The sequence below is a fragment of the Teleopsis dalmanni genome, chromosome X (genome assembly GCF_002237135.1).
Source record: "Teleopsis dalmanni isolate 2A chromosome X, ASM223713v2, whole genome shotgun sequence".
NCBI lineage: Eukaryota > Metazoa > Arthropoda > Insecta > Diptera > Diopsidae > Teleopsis > Teleopsis dalmanni.
The window spans coordinates 85,777,487-85,796,278 of record NC_051848.1 but is presented as its reverse complement, the minus strand read 5'-3'; the positions used below and the strand labels follow the sequence as shown (position 1 = coordinate 85,796,278).

The 18,792-nt window shown below is 31.4% G+C and overlaps 1 protein-coding gene across 1 annotated transcript; it reads right to left on the bottom strand.

Moving 5' to 3' along the window:
• Nucleotides 1-9,443: 9,443 nt before the first annotated feature.
• On the bottom strand, nucleotides 9,444-16,232 carry LOC119690252 (glutamate receptor ionotropic, kainate 2). The gene is made up of 14 exons (XM_038105271.1): nucleotides 16,052-16,232; nucleotides 15,810-15,956; nucleotides 15,680-15,742; nucleotides 14,130-14,333; nucleotides 12,668-12,879; nucleotides 12,413-12,601; nucleotides 12,200-12,352; nucleotides 11,868-12,109; nucleotides 11,620-11,809; nucleotides 11,199-11,557; nucleotides 10,721-10,919; nucleotides 10,399-10,630; nucleotides 10,072-10,340; nucleotides 9,444-10,019 (listed from the first exon to the last, which is right to left on the bottom strand). The coding sequence occupies exons 1-14, from the start codon at nucleotides 16,122-16,124 to the stop codon at nucleotides 9,651-9,653; spliced, it is 2,901 nt and encodes a 966-aa protein (XP_037961199.1). The 5' UTR covers nucleotides 16,125-16,232; the 3' UTR covers nucleotides 9,444-9,650.
• Nucleotides 16,233-18,792: the final 2,560 nt, after the last annotated feature.

Sequence of the window (18,792 nt, the reverse complement as noted above, 5' to 3'; positions counted from 1 at the left end):
TTGAATGTGCCTAAAGCGGGCGTTACGGATAACGTAATCAACGTGAGGAATGAAATTATGTTGTGAAGAAAGGTCAATGCCAAGATATTTCAGCATAGGTACAAACTGAATGAAAGAACGGTTGAGCTTTAGCTTAGTATCAGAGGTAACAAAGGGTCTGGGGCGATCTCGCTGCTGGCCTAGAAGGCTATGTTATGTTTTCCCGTCCTGTTCAAAGGAAAATACACACGTTCAAGTTTATGACTTATTTTCGTTCAATATTTATTCACTCAAAAAATCAATTTGAAATGGGAATTCTTGTCCCACACTTTGGTATCGTAAGATTAATAAAAATGCAATTATTATTTTATTTAGTTTTTATTTTTTAATTATTTTATATAAATATTATATATTATATAAATATATAAATTCATTACATAAGTTTTCAACCATTTAAAAGTGTTTTATTTTATGTTTTTTAAGTTTTTCAATTTCTCCTCAGTACTTATCTTATTAGAGTTAACCGCGGGCCTTTAGTATTTATGCAATTAAAGTTAACCCCAGCACTTATGATTTCTTTCCATCGTCAAAGCCCACACTTTTTTAACAATCGCAAAACGCACTCTCCTCTCGAACAGACTAAAGAACTCTGAACTTCAAATACTTCCACCTATATTTTCACCTTTAGAAAAGAGTGAAAAACATTGATCATGGGCGGGAATTTCCATTACTTTTCCGCAATCACGCAGAAAAATAGAAAGTAAAATATTGACCTAATTACCTACTGATAACTGTCAATATTTGGAAAACATGCAACTCCTCATATAGTAAATGTTGAGGTCAATGGCTGAACTCAATAATATTTAGTAACAATACTTCCGCGTTGTTTGCAGAATTGACTTTAGTATTTTCTTATGTTAAATTACCTACCAAGAAAAATGGTTTGCAAATAACATAACTTTTATATTAATATATCAAGTGACATAACACAACAATAGCTATAGCAGAGATCTTGTCGGGGTTGAGCTTAATTTTCCACCTGGTGTAGTAGTCAGAAAGGAATCCAAGGTAGGCATTAAGCTCACTAGAAATGCGACTGGGATTGGGCGATCGCATGAAGACAATGCATTCGTCGTCGAAGCAGATATGCTTGACAGGGGCCTGCCGGAGAGGAATGTCTGCTATAAACAAACTAAAGAGTAGGGGGCCGAGAACCGAGCCCTGAGGGACACCGGCGTCAATGGAGGAATCGCGAGATTAAAAGGAACCGACTCGGACTTGAAAGGTCCTATAAGAAAGGAATTTCTGGACCACACTGCAGAATGTTGGGGAAAAGCCGAAATGGTGGAACAAATTTTAAAAACTTTAAATATTATGTCGATGTAAGAGTTTAATGCTGGAGTTAGATAATTTTCACAATACCTCTGTCTTTAAAGTTCATTTCTGCAGCACAAAATGACAAAAATAAATATAATAATTTATGAGCTTATAATAATAATTATAAGTAAATAATAAAAAAAATTTATTTTAAGTATTTATTTTAGTTTTTAAATATCAACATAATTTATTTTCTTTTTTAAACAATAAAACAAAGTAAAAAATCTTATATAATAATTGGAATTATTAATGGTTCAAACTAAAGTTTGAGTTCCTCTATTTTTAGGGTCGATAATCATTTTTATAATTAGGATAAAAATGTCCTTCAATTAATAACTATTATCAATTAATAATAATAGTTTCTGATAGCGCAAATATTACAATTTAAAAGAAGCAATGTTTTACCTGCGCATAATTACAAAAGATTATTTAAACTTATTCAAGGAGTCCCATTCATTGCAGAATTTGGGTGCCTTTCATTATTCTATTGTTTTAAATAACAATAGTTAAGAATAGTTTAATAAATAAAAATTTAAATATATTAAATTTATTATAATAATTTTATTATAATAATAATTTTATAATAATAATAATTTTATTATTATAATAATTTTATTAAAATATATTCGAAAAACTGACCAGTGTGGATAAAATAAAAACTTAAAAATTTAAAAATATTATATTTATTCTAATAATTTTATTATAATAATAATTTTATTATAATAATAATTTTATAATAGTAAAAATTTTATTAAAGTATGGTATATTCAAAAATCTGGTCGTTATAAGTTATTTACATATTAAATTAAACTCTTTTTAACTTATCTCCCACACAATTTGGTTGGAAAAGCTTTTGTGCAAAATAGGAAAAAAAAACTCCCATTCCCATTTGATTCAGAAAAAGGGTATATGTAATTACTAATATGTTAATTAAATAAATAACATTCAGTGATGGTATTTGTTATTTTTCAAATTTACTAGATGATAATTGCATTTAATAAATTCTTTTATAGGAACATGAAAATATAAAAATATGATGTAGGTGAGCCTGCTGGGGAATAATTCCAGATAAGTATTTATATATTATTTCGATGTAAATTTTATTGCACTTTATTTCTTGAAGGTAACGAATAAAGCCTTTGTATGTCCGGATGTAACTTAAATTAGTTTATGCTTTATTTAACACCAAACAAATACACCCTATTTTTCAGTAAAAAAAAGGCATGTATCAAACAATTTTTATTTTTATTATAAAAATATAATATATTATATTATCCCTATAAACCCATGGCTCTTGTTATTGAAGAGACAATGCAGCAAGCTGGTGGGCGCAGCTTTGCAGTGGTGCAGTTTAATCTATAGTATAAATTCAGATGTAACCAAAATATTTCTATATTTTTTTTATAACACCTATTCAACGGTTTGCCTGACCGAAAGTTTGGAGCTCTGTATAGCCGAACCCTCCCCTATTGAAGAATTTTTGTTTTTAGGTTCATTCAAACTTTAAACCCACGAGTTGCGGAGAAAAGGAAAGTCCATCCAGACAGAGAACAGCTATACCCACACAAGGGTAAATTACAACCGAAGAGCGCCAGTTATCAGGAGATATTCATTTAAATACACACTAACTTAGTGCAATTTGTCTCATGGGCGCGGGTTGAATAATACCGAAGATTACAGGTTTTATCGAGTTTTTCTCTAGATCCATGATCTTTTGCTATGTCGACGCGATAGTTAACATGAAAAACAGGTTCACCTCGAGGAGGATGTGATAAAGTATCAGGCATCATGGTCTTGATATACCATAGATTTAAGGTATTTACATACTGTATGTTATTACGCATAACCATATCCCGTTCAAAAAAGAATTTTTTATATTATTAAAACCCCAAAAGAGAGTAATTTGATGTTATCGTAGTAAGATCATATATATTCAATCCGGTGTGCCAAAATGTTAAAAAAATAATTTTTTTCAGTAATTTCTTTATATTACGGTAGAAGTGGGCGGAGTTTCCGTTCTTTGAAATGTGTTCTTTGGTATTTACTTAAAAAAAAAAACTATTTCCAATGAGGTATTTACTTAAAAAAAAAAACTATTTCCAATGAGGTTTCTAGACGTATTTAAAACAAATTGAAATAATTTTCTACAAAAAACGACAAAATGTTTATTTTCTATTTCTGAATTGAATGTATCACTATACTAGGTAGACATGGAAATAAAACATTTTAAATTAGTTCCACATCATCTTTTGTTTTAAATCACGAATTTTAAAAAATCTGAGGTACTAATTTCAAAAAGGTTCATTACGACACGCCTTGTGAACCTTTTTCTATATTGATGAATTAACAAAACTTCATTAATTCTATACGAGCTGTACACTATCGGAACTATTCGTCTACTGAAGACGTCAAACTTTTAAATATGATTCTGTTTTGACGAACCCTTTGTTTATATGTAATAGTTTTAATGATGTAATCAAAGAAGTTGTAATCCTGAAGTTGTTAATTTGTAGTTCCAGGATATTTAACGCCGGTTCAAAAAAAAATCCTGTGCGTAAATTACCGCAAATCATGCGGTGTAGCCAATCTTTATAGTCATTTATCGGATCTGTAGTGCACTAGTACAGTAAATGCAGTAAATGCTTTTGATGTGAGTTTGAAAGCTCCATCAGATTACTTAGAATGAGACATTTTTACATTTGTGTCCTTTTTCCATCAATTTTCACGACTTCGTAATCTTTTTCCCAGTCATTGTGTATCTGTTTTCATTACATTCGGAAAAGTTTAAAACCGCATCGGTTACATGTTTTCCTACAGATGGGTAGCTTAGTGAATCTGAAGCAATTTTTAAGCTACAGTTATTAATGCTTTGTAGCATTTGGGAATTGTGTCTTGAATTTTTAGAAAAACCAGTTACGTACTACTTAATTGTTTGAACTATTTTGAAATTGAAAGGATTAAAAGGTTCAATCAATTATTTTTAAAATGGAACAAATTTTAAATGTCAATAATTTACATAGCTTGAGATATGGCCGCTTAAAAATGTGTCTACAAAGATAGTTGGCAAAATACCCATGAGTCCAAAATTTTCTACCTATTTGTGGTCAGGACTTACCATGTTGTTTTGCGTTTAATAGTTTGGCGATTACTAGCTATACTGATTCACCTTTTACTGTTATTCTTAATCTGCCCATGACACAATATCGTAAGAGTCATTTCATTAGTGATGAATTTCCTGCAATGTCCTTTCAGTTCAATTTGCTATTATACACAGAACATTAATATTTGACGAGAAGAAACTATTTAAAAATTAGAAGAATTCAAATAGAAATGAATTCAATTCGTTGAACTTGTGTTTTCAATTAAAGCTATAGCTTATAAGCTCGTTCGACTTTATAAAAAGGCACAGCAAGTGCTTTGGTCAGTGTCACTTAGAAAGCAAAAAAGTGCCAAAATCCTGAAACTTCAGCACTCAAAGTTTGTGCAGCCTAGGCTACTTGTTGAAAAATAAGATTGGTCATCGCGAGTTCTAAGCTTGACACTTGCAGTCCAAACAAATTATATACGGACTATAAATTAATAAAGAAATTTGAATATTTCCTAAGACTACTGACGATGAGTACTTGGCAATACTCGAAACAGCGTTGTATGGTCAACCAAATTTCAATAAATTAAATAAAATTTTTGTTGTTATTATTTTCAATTTATTTTAAAAATTGTGATGGGCGACCTTAATGCTAAAATTGGAGAAGTAAATGAAAATTTAGAGCACATCATTGGGAAACATGGCCTTGGTGACATGAATGACAATGGCGAACGCCTTGTAGAGCTATGTGGTATGAATGAACTCAAAATTGGAGGCACACTTTTCCCGCATAAAACAATACATAAAGTAACTTGGGTATCACCTGATATGAGAACACAAAATCAAATAGACCATATTTGTGTTACGGCAAAGTGGAGTAACTGTTTAATTGATGTAAGAAATAAACGAGGTGCCGATATCAGCTCCGATCACCACCTATTAGTTGGAAAAATACTAGTGAACCCAATAAGAATTACGAAGGCGGTTAACTGTAGCAGAATTAAATACAAGGTCTCTAAATTGAAAATACCAAATATAAAGCAAAATTTTTCACGTTTCATCCCTGAAAAAGTGTCTGCTGCTACTGACAACGTAAATCCCCAACATTGCTGGAACAAAATAAAAATGGCTATTAATGAAACCTGTATGGAAACTTTAGGTAGAGCGTCAAATAATACCAAAGACGATTTCATCTCAGCACAAACTTGGATAATGCTAAAAACGAGCAAAACTTAAAAATGAAATAAATGCCATGAAGAAGCCTAATGATCGAAAGAGAGCCCAAACGGAGTACACACATCTGGACAAACTTGTCAAAAGGACAATTCGGGACGATAAGAAAGAATTCTCTAACAAAATGGCAAATGAAGCGGAAAATGCAGAGGCGTCAAATAATATGAAAAGTCTCTTTGATATAACAAAGAAACTAACAGGCGAGAGCGTCAAAAGAACACTACCTGTCAAGAATCTCTCTGGTGAGCTATTAACAAACATAAATGATCAGCTAAACCGATGGCGTCAACATTTTATTCAAATATTGAACCTAGAACGCGAAGGTATCGTGATAACGCAAAATGACAACGTAAATGAGTTACCGATTAGGGTTGATCATCCCTCAAAAAGAGAAATAACTAATGCAATAAAACTGCTGAAAAACGGAAAAGCTGCAGGTCTTGACAATATCCCGGCCGAAGCGTTGAAAGTTGATTTGCAACTAACAACGGATATCTTATACCCGCTCTTCAAAACTATTTGGGAAACAGAAACTTATCCTTCTGACTGGCTTCATGGCATTGTAATCAAAATACCCAAGAAAGGAGACCTAAGTGACTGTAAAAACTGGCGCGGCATTACGGTTCTAAGTTCTGTGATGAAAATATTTATGAAAATTATTCTAGAAAGAATGGTAAAAGTTGTTGAAGTACTACTTCGACCAGAGCAAACAACAAACTGTCTGAGCCCTTTTGTACAATTTCTGGCGTACGTCAAGGATGCGTCCTTTCCCCACTGCTGTTTCTACGAGGAATTGTATGGAACCCACTGTCACCGAACACTAGGCTAGAGTGTTTGGACTATGCTGACGACAAATGCGAGTTGTCACATCGTCTTGATGATATGCAACAGAAACTTAAACTTAACTGACCTATCTTTAGAGTCGTGCAAAGTCGGACTAAAAATCAATGCACAGAAAACAAAAGAAGCTCAAATAAACAATCGAATTGACGAACCTTTGAAGTTGGAAACGGAGACTATTGAGCGCGTAAATGAATTCCAGTATCTAGGGAGTATTGTGTCTGAAAATGGAGGTACAGCGCAAGATATGATAAGTAGAATAAAGAAAGCCCTTGGTGCTTTTACAAGGCTTCGTAAAGTGTGGAGCTCCAATACTTATAGTTTGAGCACAAAGATAAAAATCTTTAAAGCATGCGTTCTTTCAGTTCTCCTGTATGGTTGCGAAACCTGGTTTCTTACAGAAAACATACAAAGTAAGCTGAGAGTATTTGTTAACCGCTGTCTCCGCAGAATTTTACGTATCTTCTGGCCAAACAGAATATCAAATCACGATCTTTGGACCAAAACAAATGTTAGAGATGTCAATCTTAAAATTCGTAAAAGAAAATTTCGATGGATCGGACATACACTTCGAAAAGCTCCCACCGAAATTTGTCAACAGGCATTGGTATACAACCCGCAAGGTAGTAGAGGAAGAGGCCGTCCAAAAACAACATGGAGAAGGTCAACGTTGACTGAAATAAACACCATTTTGCAACCCCTAGGAAGAAACATAAGCAACATTACAGATATAAAGGACGTAGCGTTACGGCGCGAAAGGTGGAAGCGGGTTATAGACAGCCTATGCCCAGTATAAGAGGCTGCTCGAAATCATAGACGTCGAGCAAGGCGTATTATTATATTATTATTATTTTCAATAGCCATTGCACGCTCGAAGTTGCAGACTTATCGTCAGCCATTGTGATAGGAAAAAGAATTTTGATGGTGCGTTTACGACCACCATATAATAATAATAGTAAAATAAAATATAAAATAAAATATAATTATAATAATAATAACCATAGAATTAAGCATTGCACGGTATAAGTGTTAGCTGATATATTCTTTAAAGAGCTTTAATCTAGAGGTAAGAGGTACAGATATATTTTTCTTTTCCTTACATCTCAAAGACAGCTCAAAGAAATTACAAGAATCTAAAATTACTGCAACCAAGTAAATAGTATAAAGTTTTAATTATTGCATTTAGATGATATATGGTAAAGCAAACCCAATTTTCGACCTCCTCGTAGGAATCAAAGTGCTGCTCAGCCAATGCGTGTCCCATCGATGAAAACAAATGGTAGTCGGAAGGAGCCAAGTCTGATGAATACGGCGGGTGGGGTAGCAGCTCCCAGCCAAGTGTTTTGATTGCATCTTGAACCCGTTTTGCTATGTGTGCAGGTGCATTGTCATGGAACAGAATTACCTTGCCGTGTCTTCTGGCCCATTCTGGTCGTTTCTCGATCAATGCATGGTTCAAATTTATCATTTGTTGTTCATAGCGACCAGCATTGACGGTTTCACCAGGTTTTAGGAGCTCATGGTACACCACACCTTTCTGGTCCCACCAAACACACAGCATTGTCTTCTTGCCGAATCGATCTGGTTTTGCAGTCGATGTTGATGGTTGTCCCGGATTAACCCATGATTTTTTCCGTTTAGGATTCTTAAAATAAATCCATTTTTCATCGCCAGTAACAATCCGATGCAAAACCGATTTTCTTTCGTGTCTTTGAAGCAAAATTTCACAAGTGTTTTTTCGGTTTTCCATCTGTGTTTCATTCAATTCATGTGGCACCCATTTTCCACACTTTTGGATCTTTCCCATAGCTTTTAAACGGTCAGAATTTGTTAAATTGTTTGTTGTGCAACATTTAACATTTCTGCCATTTGCTTTTGACCCAAAGTGTCATCTCCATCCAATATCGTTTACAATTCGGCGTCTTCAAACTTTTTGGCGGTCTTCCACGTTCTTCATTTCTCCCATCAAAATCATTATTTCTGAACCGTTGAAACCATCTTTTGCATGTTGCTTCTGATAGAGCATGATCACCATATGCCTCGACAAGCATTCGATGCGACTCTGCACCGATTTTCTTCAAATGAAAACAAACAATCAATGCTTTCCGCAAATCATCACTTTCTGGTACAAAATTCAACATTTTTAACACGATGAAAAAATATGATGTTGTCTGTTCAATGACTTAATGTATACTAAATATATTTCACACATGTCATAGCAAACAAACAAAAAAATAATAAAGGTTCATTCACAACAAATGTTCCCTGTCGGAACATTTGTATCTTTACGCTCACTTCATACCGGTACACCTGGTATTAAAGAAAACTTTCCCAAGGATACTGATTGAAATGATGAAATCAGAAAAAACCAAAATGAAATCTATACCCGTCTTTCGTAAAGTGAACACAGTTTGATATCTTATATATTAGCAATACTGCAGGTTCCACTTTAGAATCTAGATCATATTTAGTTTTCTTATGTTTACTTAAAGTAATTATAATTTAATTTAGTAACTTCAACTTCAACGGTTTGCATGGTATAAATGTAATGACGACAATCAAAACAATGTATATACATTTCTATATATAAGATATAATTACAAAAGAAATCTACCAAAAGAAATCCATCAATAGTATTAGTTAGAAATACATCAAATATTATAATATCAGTAACATTTTCTATATATACGAAATATGTAAGATTGCAATTATTTACAACTTTGGAAATATATGTGATCACTGAAGGCTATCTATTACCTATAAGCTATGGACTGCAAAAATAAAAAATTCAACATAATAACTTTCAAGATTCTAATTTTCTCTTTATCATACTACCAGAACTTCTAATGACCTTCTTACTTCTTAGAATTTCGTACCGGAAAGCATTAAATATTATAATAATTATATTACCATTTAAGTGCTTGTAAAAAGTATTTTATTGCATTCTGAAATCAGTATTTAAGCATATTGACATGTTTGCTCTCAATATTATTTTTCGATTAAATAAAATAAAAAATTGTGCCACATACTCTATCAGTAAGGCATTATGGTATTATTATCATATATAGACAATTTTCTTAATATTTAATAACATTTCAAATTCAGCTTTAAATTTGCTATGGCGACTGTGATTATCTTATTGATTATTTTGATGTTGATGATGCTTTTTCTCATTTGACATACTCATTTGCGTTCCCTTGTCTATTTGTGAAGTATCGTGTTTTTCTGAGTTCGTATCGCCATCAATGCGTTCAGATCGAAATGATTTGAGGGAAAACATTGAACTGATTTTACGCAGCCTGTCGTGTACACTCAGTTGCCCCTCTGCTGAGCTTTTAATGCTCTTTAAACTATGTGTGGTAGACAATCCAAGTGACTTTGAAGAACTTTTCGAAGAACTGCTGGAGGAGCTCGAGTTGTCAGAACTACCGCGCACTGGTTTAGTAACAATCCAAACTTTAAGCGCAAACAAAGTCTCTAACTTGAGAGCTTCGCCCAAGGAAATCTATGAAATATTGTAAAAAATTATTTTTTAAAATATTTAACGGACTAAATACTTTTTCCTCGATTGCCACAGCTTTGACATTCCATAGAAATTCTACAACTCCAATTGCAATAGCAGAAAGTAAACCTATGCCTAGTACAAGAAATACTCCACCCACATTTTCCATTTCCAGTTCCGGTGTATCCACATTTGCTTTCGAAGTTTGTGTACAGCTTCCTCCTCCATGCATTTCTTTCCACCATTTACGCTTCAATTCAGCAAGTGTACCACTTTCTCCTAATTTCAATACTGCACCACTTATTTCCTTGCGATACGGGGAATCTATTATAAAGAAAATTTTAATAATTTCACTTTTTATGCAAAATAATAAAGAACTTACTGAATGGCATAGCTATACCATAAGTTTTATAATCCAACCAGCCACCAACTTGCATAAGTTCACACTTTCGCTCAATTATATATTCTAAGGTGGTAGATTCCATAAGAAAAGCGTAAAGTCCTTTGCCTTTCATAACACGTTCCACACCTTCGTCATTACTTTTTGTGAACACTGAAGGTGTGGCTGAGTCCATAGAAGCCCACATACGTTGAAAGGTGCTAAAATTGGATTCCTGTTGAATGTCATATTCATTATATTATTCATATTCACTTAATTTTTTGGGGTTATATAGTCCATTTATAAAGTAATCACTAAATGATACCTTAAAAAATGACAATGTACTGCCTCCTAATACAGCACCGTATTTTATTTTATTCTGCGCCGCCAAGTCCTCTGCGCTATTAATCGAGCTTTCCATACGTGACATGGTTAAGAAGGCCGCCAAGTTTGCAGTGTAAGAGTTTAACATCATTAGTGCAAAAAACCACCACATGCCAGTGACTAAACGAGTCGAGGCAGCTCTAAAATTTCAAATTCAAAACAAACAGAAGTTTTAGAATGATTAACGGAAACTAAAAGAAGGGCATTTAATGTGTGTACAACATGATATATTTTTTAAATAATTTATATTATTTCAGGGCACTATCACTTTATTAAATGCCCAATTTCAATGCTCATTATCTTATATTGGTTTGTTTGGAAAACAAAACCAACCAGCCCTTCTAAAAATAATGATTTCATGTCGCGAAGTTTAACTTCACAGCCTCATTATTGTTATTTACTCTCTCTTCTTTAATTACTTTGGTAATAGATCACATCCCTGACCCATAAGCGAACCCATCGTCAGCCAAGTTGTATTTGTTATGCACCATACATTTTCTACTTCTTCCGGTTCTTTGCATGGATGTGGATTTTCCCAATCATCCGGTGCCATCCGCGATAACGCTAAAAGTAGCAAGGATATAAACAAAGATGCGGTAGCCATATATATCCACACATCCAAAGAAAATGGTAAAAGAAACGAAAAGAGATCGGTATCAGGAATGGATGGTTTTTTGTACAAGATACTTATTCCCAAAGTCATAAATGGAGGTGTGAAATCGACTGCCATACGACGTGATGAGGTCATGGTAAGATCGCATATACCAAGATCAGCATTCTATGTGAATCAAAAAACACTCCGGCTAAAATTATTGATACAACTGAAATTAATTAACTTACACCATCCAATAATTGTTTAACCAACCCATCCCACTGCTTCGTTTGTTTATTTAAACTGCCATATTTCTTATCCGGAGTTAAATGAAATTCATACTTAAACTTCAAAAGCTTAGCAATAGCATCAATAAGATCCATTGAATAACCTTCATAACGTGCGTTACCTTCTAAAGTTTCACCTTCTTGTGGTTCTCTGCAGTAAAAATCAATTTTAAACATTATTTTAGTACGCATTTGTTGTTAATTATAACCTTTCAGATAAAAACGGAGCACCAATTCTGGATGTTATTATAAATGTTTTATTAGATATTTTTTCTCCTAGCCGTTTGGCAGTTGCAGCTTCGTTAGTTAGTAATTCAACTCTATTTACTGGATCCCAAGTAGCTAAATCCAAAAAACCTGTTGACGATAATTCCATACAACGCAAAGTAAAGTAACTGCGTTCACCATGCTCATTGAAATCAATACGACCTGTAGCTGCTTCTTCAGAGCGCTTTAAATATAGAACAAACTCTTGATAAGCATTTCATTGTGCCATTTATGTGGTATTATTATAACCTATATTATTATTATTTATATTTACCGCTCTCATAAACTCAATAATTCTTCTACCGAGAGCCCATTGTCGAGATTTATGGCATTCAATATTAGGTGTACGTAATTTTTCAGTAATACCCAATTCAGTAAGACCTTTAGAAAATATCCAAACTGCATCATTGATAAGAATCATATTTGTCTGCAATAAAACAAGTCACAAAATTTTAATCAATATGTATAATAAAATTATATCACAAACCTTAACTTTTTCAGGCAATACACGATAATACCGACTTTCTCGCTTTTCCCGCTCTTCCCAATCGTGCACAACATTTTTAACATGAAAATCAGTCGGATCCATTAGACGTACAGTGGTAATATTGGCACTTACCAACTCTAGTTCTTGCAGATCCAAAGTGTGAGCATCCAGTTGAGGCAAAAATATGCTCTATGAAATTGCAATACTAAAACCTATTGCAACATTTTTCACAACATCGGGAGAAGTCAATCTTACCTGATACTCGCCGAGCATTTTCAACTCGTTCGCCTGGCGTAGTATATTCAGTATTTTTTCAATTGAGACATGTAGTATTAAACAACTATCCGTTGATAATTTTATGCTTTTTAAAAATGGCCTATAATCCAAATCAGTGCCCAATTGTAAAATAGTTATAGGATTACCATCAGGTTCGGATATTTGCAGAACATCTTGTAGTTGTTGTAATTCTATATATGTAACACTCAAAGTAATTTTAAGTGAAATCTAAATATAACTTATATACCAAAACTATAAAGATCTAAAATGCTAACTATATATTATTATATTTGGAACAGCCAGTTTTGAAGTACAGTCAAACAACAAGAAGTAGTCAGTGTAAAATCATGTCAAATTATTTAAAATTTTTTGAAATAACTGTCTTTAACTTATATATGCATTTATTTGATATAATATTAGGCAGGGTAGACGTCGAAAAGCTAAGAAACATAATCAATTTTAGGAATACACATGTTTCACCCAAACAGTCAATATATATATATATATATACATAATACATATTAAATGTACGTATTAGAACACTAAATACGGAAATAATCAGAACTGTCATTGGAATAGATTTAAATTAAATCTAAATGCAAAGAGATCAAAGAATCGACTCAGTGAAAAAGTATATCAAGGACAGAGCCCTAAAATTATTTACAGAAGTTGATACGTTGTCCAACCCCGCTCTAACAAACCTTAAGTCCACCTCAGGACGCACAGGAAGATATGCTGATCTACGCTCCGTCATCAGTTAGAAAATAAATAAATGATAATGTTTCTAGTATAGCTAAAGTTTAGTGTGGGGCAAGGATAAGCCCCCAGCCACAATAGAGTAAAAGTGCACAATAGCACTAACTCAAATCACAACAACAACAACAAATATATATAAATATATTGGGCTAAAGGCCAGCATTTATAATCGAAATCACAAATGAAATATTTACTCTGTTAGTTTTTTATTAGAAGTAATGATGAAAATGTACTAATTGTGATGACATCAAAACTTTACTAATTGCAGAAGAAAAAAAGGAAGAATTCAATCTTGGTCATTTTATATTACCTTGGTCATAATAATTCTAATAAAGTTAACTTGAAAAACGTGAAAACGTAAGGGTAAAAAGAAAAGGAAAGAAAGTCTTTTATAATCGCAACATCGACAGCTCTTTGACAAATGACATTTTGACATTCTGAAATTTCGTTTTCGGCTCGGATCAATTAGGACTTTATTTTCTGGTAAAAACATATTTATTGTAAGGTCGCATCACACGGGTACGTTCAATTCTTTACTTCACATTTATAATGACTTCTGCATATAGCATATAGTTGTTCTGAAATTTAATTTTTAGGACAAACTATTCATTATCATCGATTTATTTACAGAAAACCACTACCTCAAATAACCCTATGTACATTTTTTTATTTATTCCATACTCACCGTTTTCGGACTCATAAACAACAGTAAAACTCCTCCAACCAAAACTTTGCACAATTTCGGCAATCCCACGAGCAAATTGTAGATTATCTGGATAAACATTTAATGTCATTGTTGAATGCTCTCGATCGGAAATTGCTTCACTGGGCGTCCAATCATATATAATATGTGGTAGATCAAGAGTGTTACAAATTGATGCAATGATTTCTGTAAAAAACGTATTATTACTCTAATGAAACAAAAAAATTATCTGATTTTTTTTCAAGAAACGAAAGAAATCATATGAAAATGGGGTACATTTTCAATAGTTACTTAGATACAAAGTGATTAGGAGACCTCTACCGAAAGAAAATGCTGCCAAAAATCCATTTACATCCGAAAAGTGGCTATATTCCACGTAACTTGCATTATTTTTATAGTTTATTAAATTAAGTCTAATTTATTATTCAATACGTCCTTTAACTTTAATGGATTCGGAAATTATGGTAGTTTAAAGTTTGTTTTATTGGATAATTTTCATTCATATCAGAAAATAAATTTTTTTGAAAATTTAATGGAAAAAATCACTACTGATGTTTTCAATAATAATTCTCAAATTCATTTGTTAGCTGACGTCGAATTATGATTGTCAGAAAATCGTGTATTAAATAAAAAAAATCGGACGCGATTCCGATTTTCTGGGCACGCCGATTTGAGAACCAGATGATATGCCTAATTGTTATTAACGGTTTTAATGAAAAAGTAACCAAATTTAAAACCCCATAACTCAAAATAAAGTATGAAAAGAGCTGTTACAACAGTTGTCTTTACTAAAATTCTTTGTCAAAAAGAAGAACCTGGAAAACTAAAAACTATGAAAGGCGTTGAGCAGAATATCTCTGTACGATAATAAGGGATTAAAACATGAAAAATTAACTAAGAAATATTTACAAAAACTTTGATTAGATTTTCAGCAATAAAAAATGAAAAATTTCCAAAAAATAAACTAAGATATTAGAATATATTAAAGATACGCCCCATTCCCATATGACTTGCAACATTTCTTGAAGCAATCATTTCCCGCATTTATGCCGAATAAGACGGACGCTTCCTATATAATTATATCAAGATAAAATTTTGAATACCGTAAAAGCGAATGGTTTTTATATGTATACATTATATGATTTCCAACGTCTTTATAGAGTATAAATAGAACTTAGCTATAACAAAATGTTTTGTACTATTGCACAAATTTTCTTTAAAGATATATTCATCGTCCACACCACTAAACAATTAGCAATTAGCAACAAATTGGACGTATCTATTTTGAAAATGTGTTCAAAGATCCTGATATAGTTGGAGCAGTCGATATTCAAGTTCGTCTGCTCATCCCAACTGGGTTGGAGAAAGCTTCAAAAGTTTTGCCATATATACGCATATATTGTAGTTCAGGATCAACTAATTATATAATTTTTACATTTGAAATTATTATATTCATTTAAAAATTCCTCACAGTAGAGAATATATTATTTGACGTGGAAACCTGGCCTTCTTTTATAATTTATACTACACACCTGAACTGCCTCCATTGTTTGGTCCAAACAGCGCAATCACACCTTTCGATATTAAACCACAAACTTAAATATTCAGAAAATATTTAATTAATCAATATTCTAATTAAAATTAGAATTACATTTTCAATACCCGTTTTTTCTATAATGAAGCTATCATCCGCATTTACATATTCCACAATTGGCACCAGCTCCACATTTCGATCATATATATTAACGCGTTCAATAGCTGTGTGAAATGCTATTTCTGCTTCATGGTTGTCGGATGAAAATATTGCACCTAAGGTACATGAAATTATATATATTATAATTATTAATATTTTATATATATTTTTATATATATATGTAGAGAAACAAATATATCCATAAACCTACCAATGAAAAATTGTTCCCGTCCTGCGACAAATCCGGTCGTCAAAACTAGTAGGATTAATTTTATCAAAAGCATTTTTGTTTGTTTTTCTATTAAATTTTAAGTTTTGAGATGTTTCATAATTGCAAAATATATTCCGCTTAATTCGGGTGATATATGCAAAAGCTGCACAATTTCAAGAGAAAATGCACTGAACTGCAATGTTGCGTTTTGCGCAGATATCGTCTACCTCAACCGAAACTATTTATGTATATGTATGTATGTAATTACCTATATATATATAAGAAAAATATATATATTCTATAAATAAAAGTATTATTCGTTTTCATAAGTTTGTTTTGCTATGAATTTTCTACACAAAATCATTTAAAGAATTTCCCAAAATTTTTTTCAAATACAGTAGGCAGCATGTGCAACAAAAATAATTGAACACTCGTACATGAAGCTTATAAATAAAATAATACCTATACATATATATGTACATCGCCTCATCCGATTTATTGCAGCACATGCCAACAAAGCAGCAGACTTCTTGCAGTGTACTAAATGTAGATTGTTTTGTCAACGGGGGGAATCAATCTTGAATACACCACCTTTACTGATCAGTATGAAAAGTATATTGAATTATTAAGTAAATCATGAGAGCTGTTTACTAAGGCCTCATAATTTTATCGAGTCCTCTTTATGCTTTAAACCTCAATGTGTTATTTATTGCAGCACATACCAACAAAGCAGCAGACTTCTTGCAGTGTACTATAGGTAGATTGTATTATCAACGGGGGGAATCAATCTTGAATACACCACCTTTGCTGATCAGTATGAAAAGTATATAGAATTATTAAATAAATCATGAGAGCTGGTTACTAAGGCCTCATAATTTTATCGAGTCCTCCTTATGCTCTAAACCTCAATTTTTTCTTATAGACTAGCTGATAGTAACAGATTTGTTTATATATTAACGGTTTCTTCCAAGCTAGAACAATGACAGTAAATAGAACGTTTAACAAGTGTTTAATATTGTGAATAATACAATAAAAATATTGGTTCTTAAACTAACAGCTAGGAAATAATCCTTTATGGATAATTAACTTCCTGTAATCAAATAGAGTATAACAAAATACGATTCCTGAAAAATTTTTTAACTTGTAATAATAATTTAAAAAATTTAAAAGAAAGACTATTTACGGTTTTAATTATACTACTTTTTCGTTTCTTTTATTATTATTTTTTTACATTATTCGCATTTTTATATTATTGCATATAATAATTATATTTTAATTTTGCTAAAAATTTATTCAATTTTTATTTTGTATCTTAGATACAATTCAAAACTTGTGATGTGTTTTCCATTGTTTTTTTTTCGATTTTAAATACTTTATCAATTAAGTGGATTTCATTATCTATGGTAAATTTTTAATTACATATACATTCAATGGGATACTCTTTAGGTACAAATATTATAATTATTAATCAACTTTTGTAATTATGTACTGTTTTCAATGTACTCAACTATTACATATTATAAATTTTAATCTAATTAAGATTTGATAATTACCATATGCTATATGCCATTAAATATCTACTACATGTATCTAATTTCATATATTCATGTCATTAATTCAAATCTAAAAACTTGCACTCCAGAAAGTAGCCAACCACAGAGTATACTTTGAACACAATTGCATACGGAATCATACGAATCATTTTACAGATACGCATGTTAGCATCTTTTTTTTTAAATCATAGCATATATATTGTATAACATATATATATATATATACATCCCAATAAAGAGCGTTTTTAATTTGTGAAACTTACATCCGTCATAATAAAAATTGTTTAGTTTGAATACGCAATTATGGATTGTCATAAAATCAAACTATTATATATATATATATATATATATATATATGCATAAAGTAAATATATTTATATATTATATATACAAATTATTTATGTACCTTTCAAATCACAAAAATTTTCTTTCAATGAACTAAATACTTAATTTTCGTAAACAAAAAATTACAACAAGCCCATATTAAGATATTTCATTAAATTATCAAACTTAAGTTTACACTTAAATTAATTGAACAATATTTTAAATGCTTTAATTAATTAATATTAGTGTTCGCTAGAAATATGATTTTACTATATCTACATATAAAATTGATTTATATAATTATGATTATTAAATTTCTCTAAGTAATTAACTCATAAAGTATAATTCTTGTTTTACTGAATTTTGTTAGGCACTACAATTGTGAAATATTGTTTTAGTATATAAAACTCATTACTGAATTTAACTAAAACAACCTTGAGATTGAAAACGTATTTAGTATTAGTAGATTTAGATACCTACTAAGACAAGAATGCACATAAGTTTTGAATTTTTATATAGATTGTAAAAAATTTTTATAAGATTTATTGCGGAAATATTGAAATAGTTAGATTTCACTAAACATATCTCATAAATATCAAGACTTAAATATTGCAGCTTCTACAAAACTTTATCACAAATTAATAAGACAGAAAAAAACTATCTGAGTATATCCGAAATTTTATTGCAAATATTATAGTGTTTCTGAGGATTTATTTTCCATAAATATAAATAACCATGAACCAAAAATGTCTCTAAAACATAAGAACCTAGTCTTAGTCTTAAAAACATAAATAAGAGCATAAGTTTTAACATGTGAAGAAATTTAAATATAAAGTTTATGTAGTTGTCCTATATATATATATA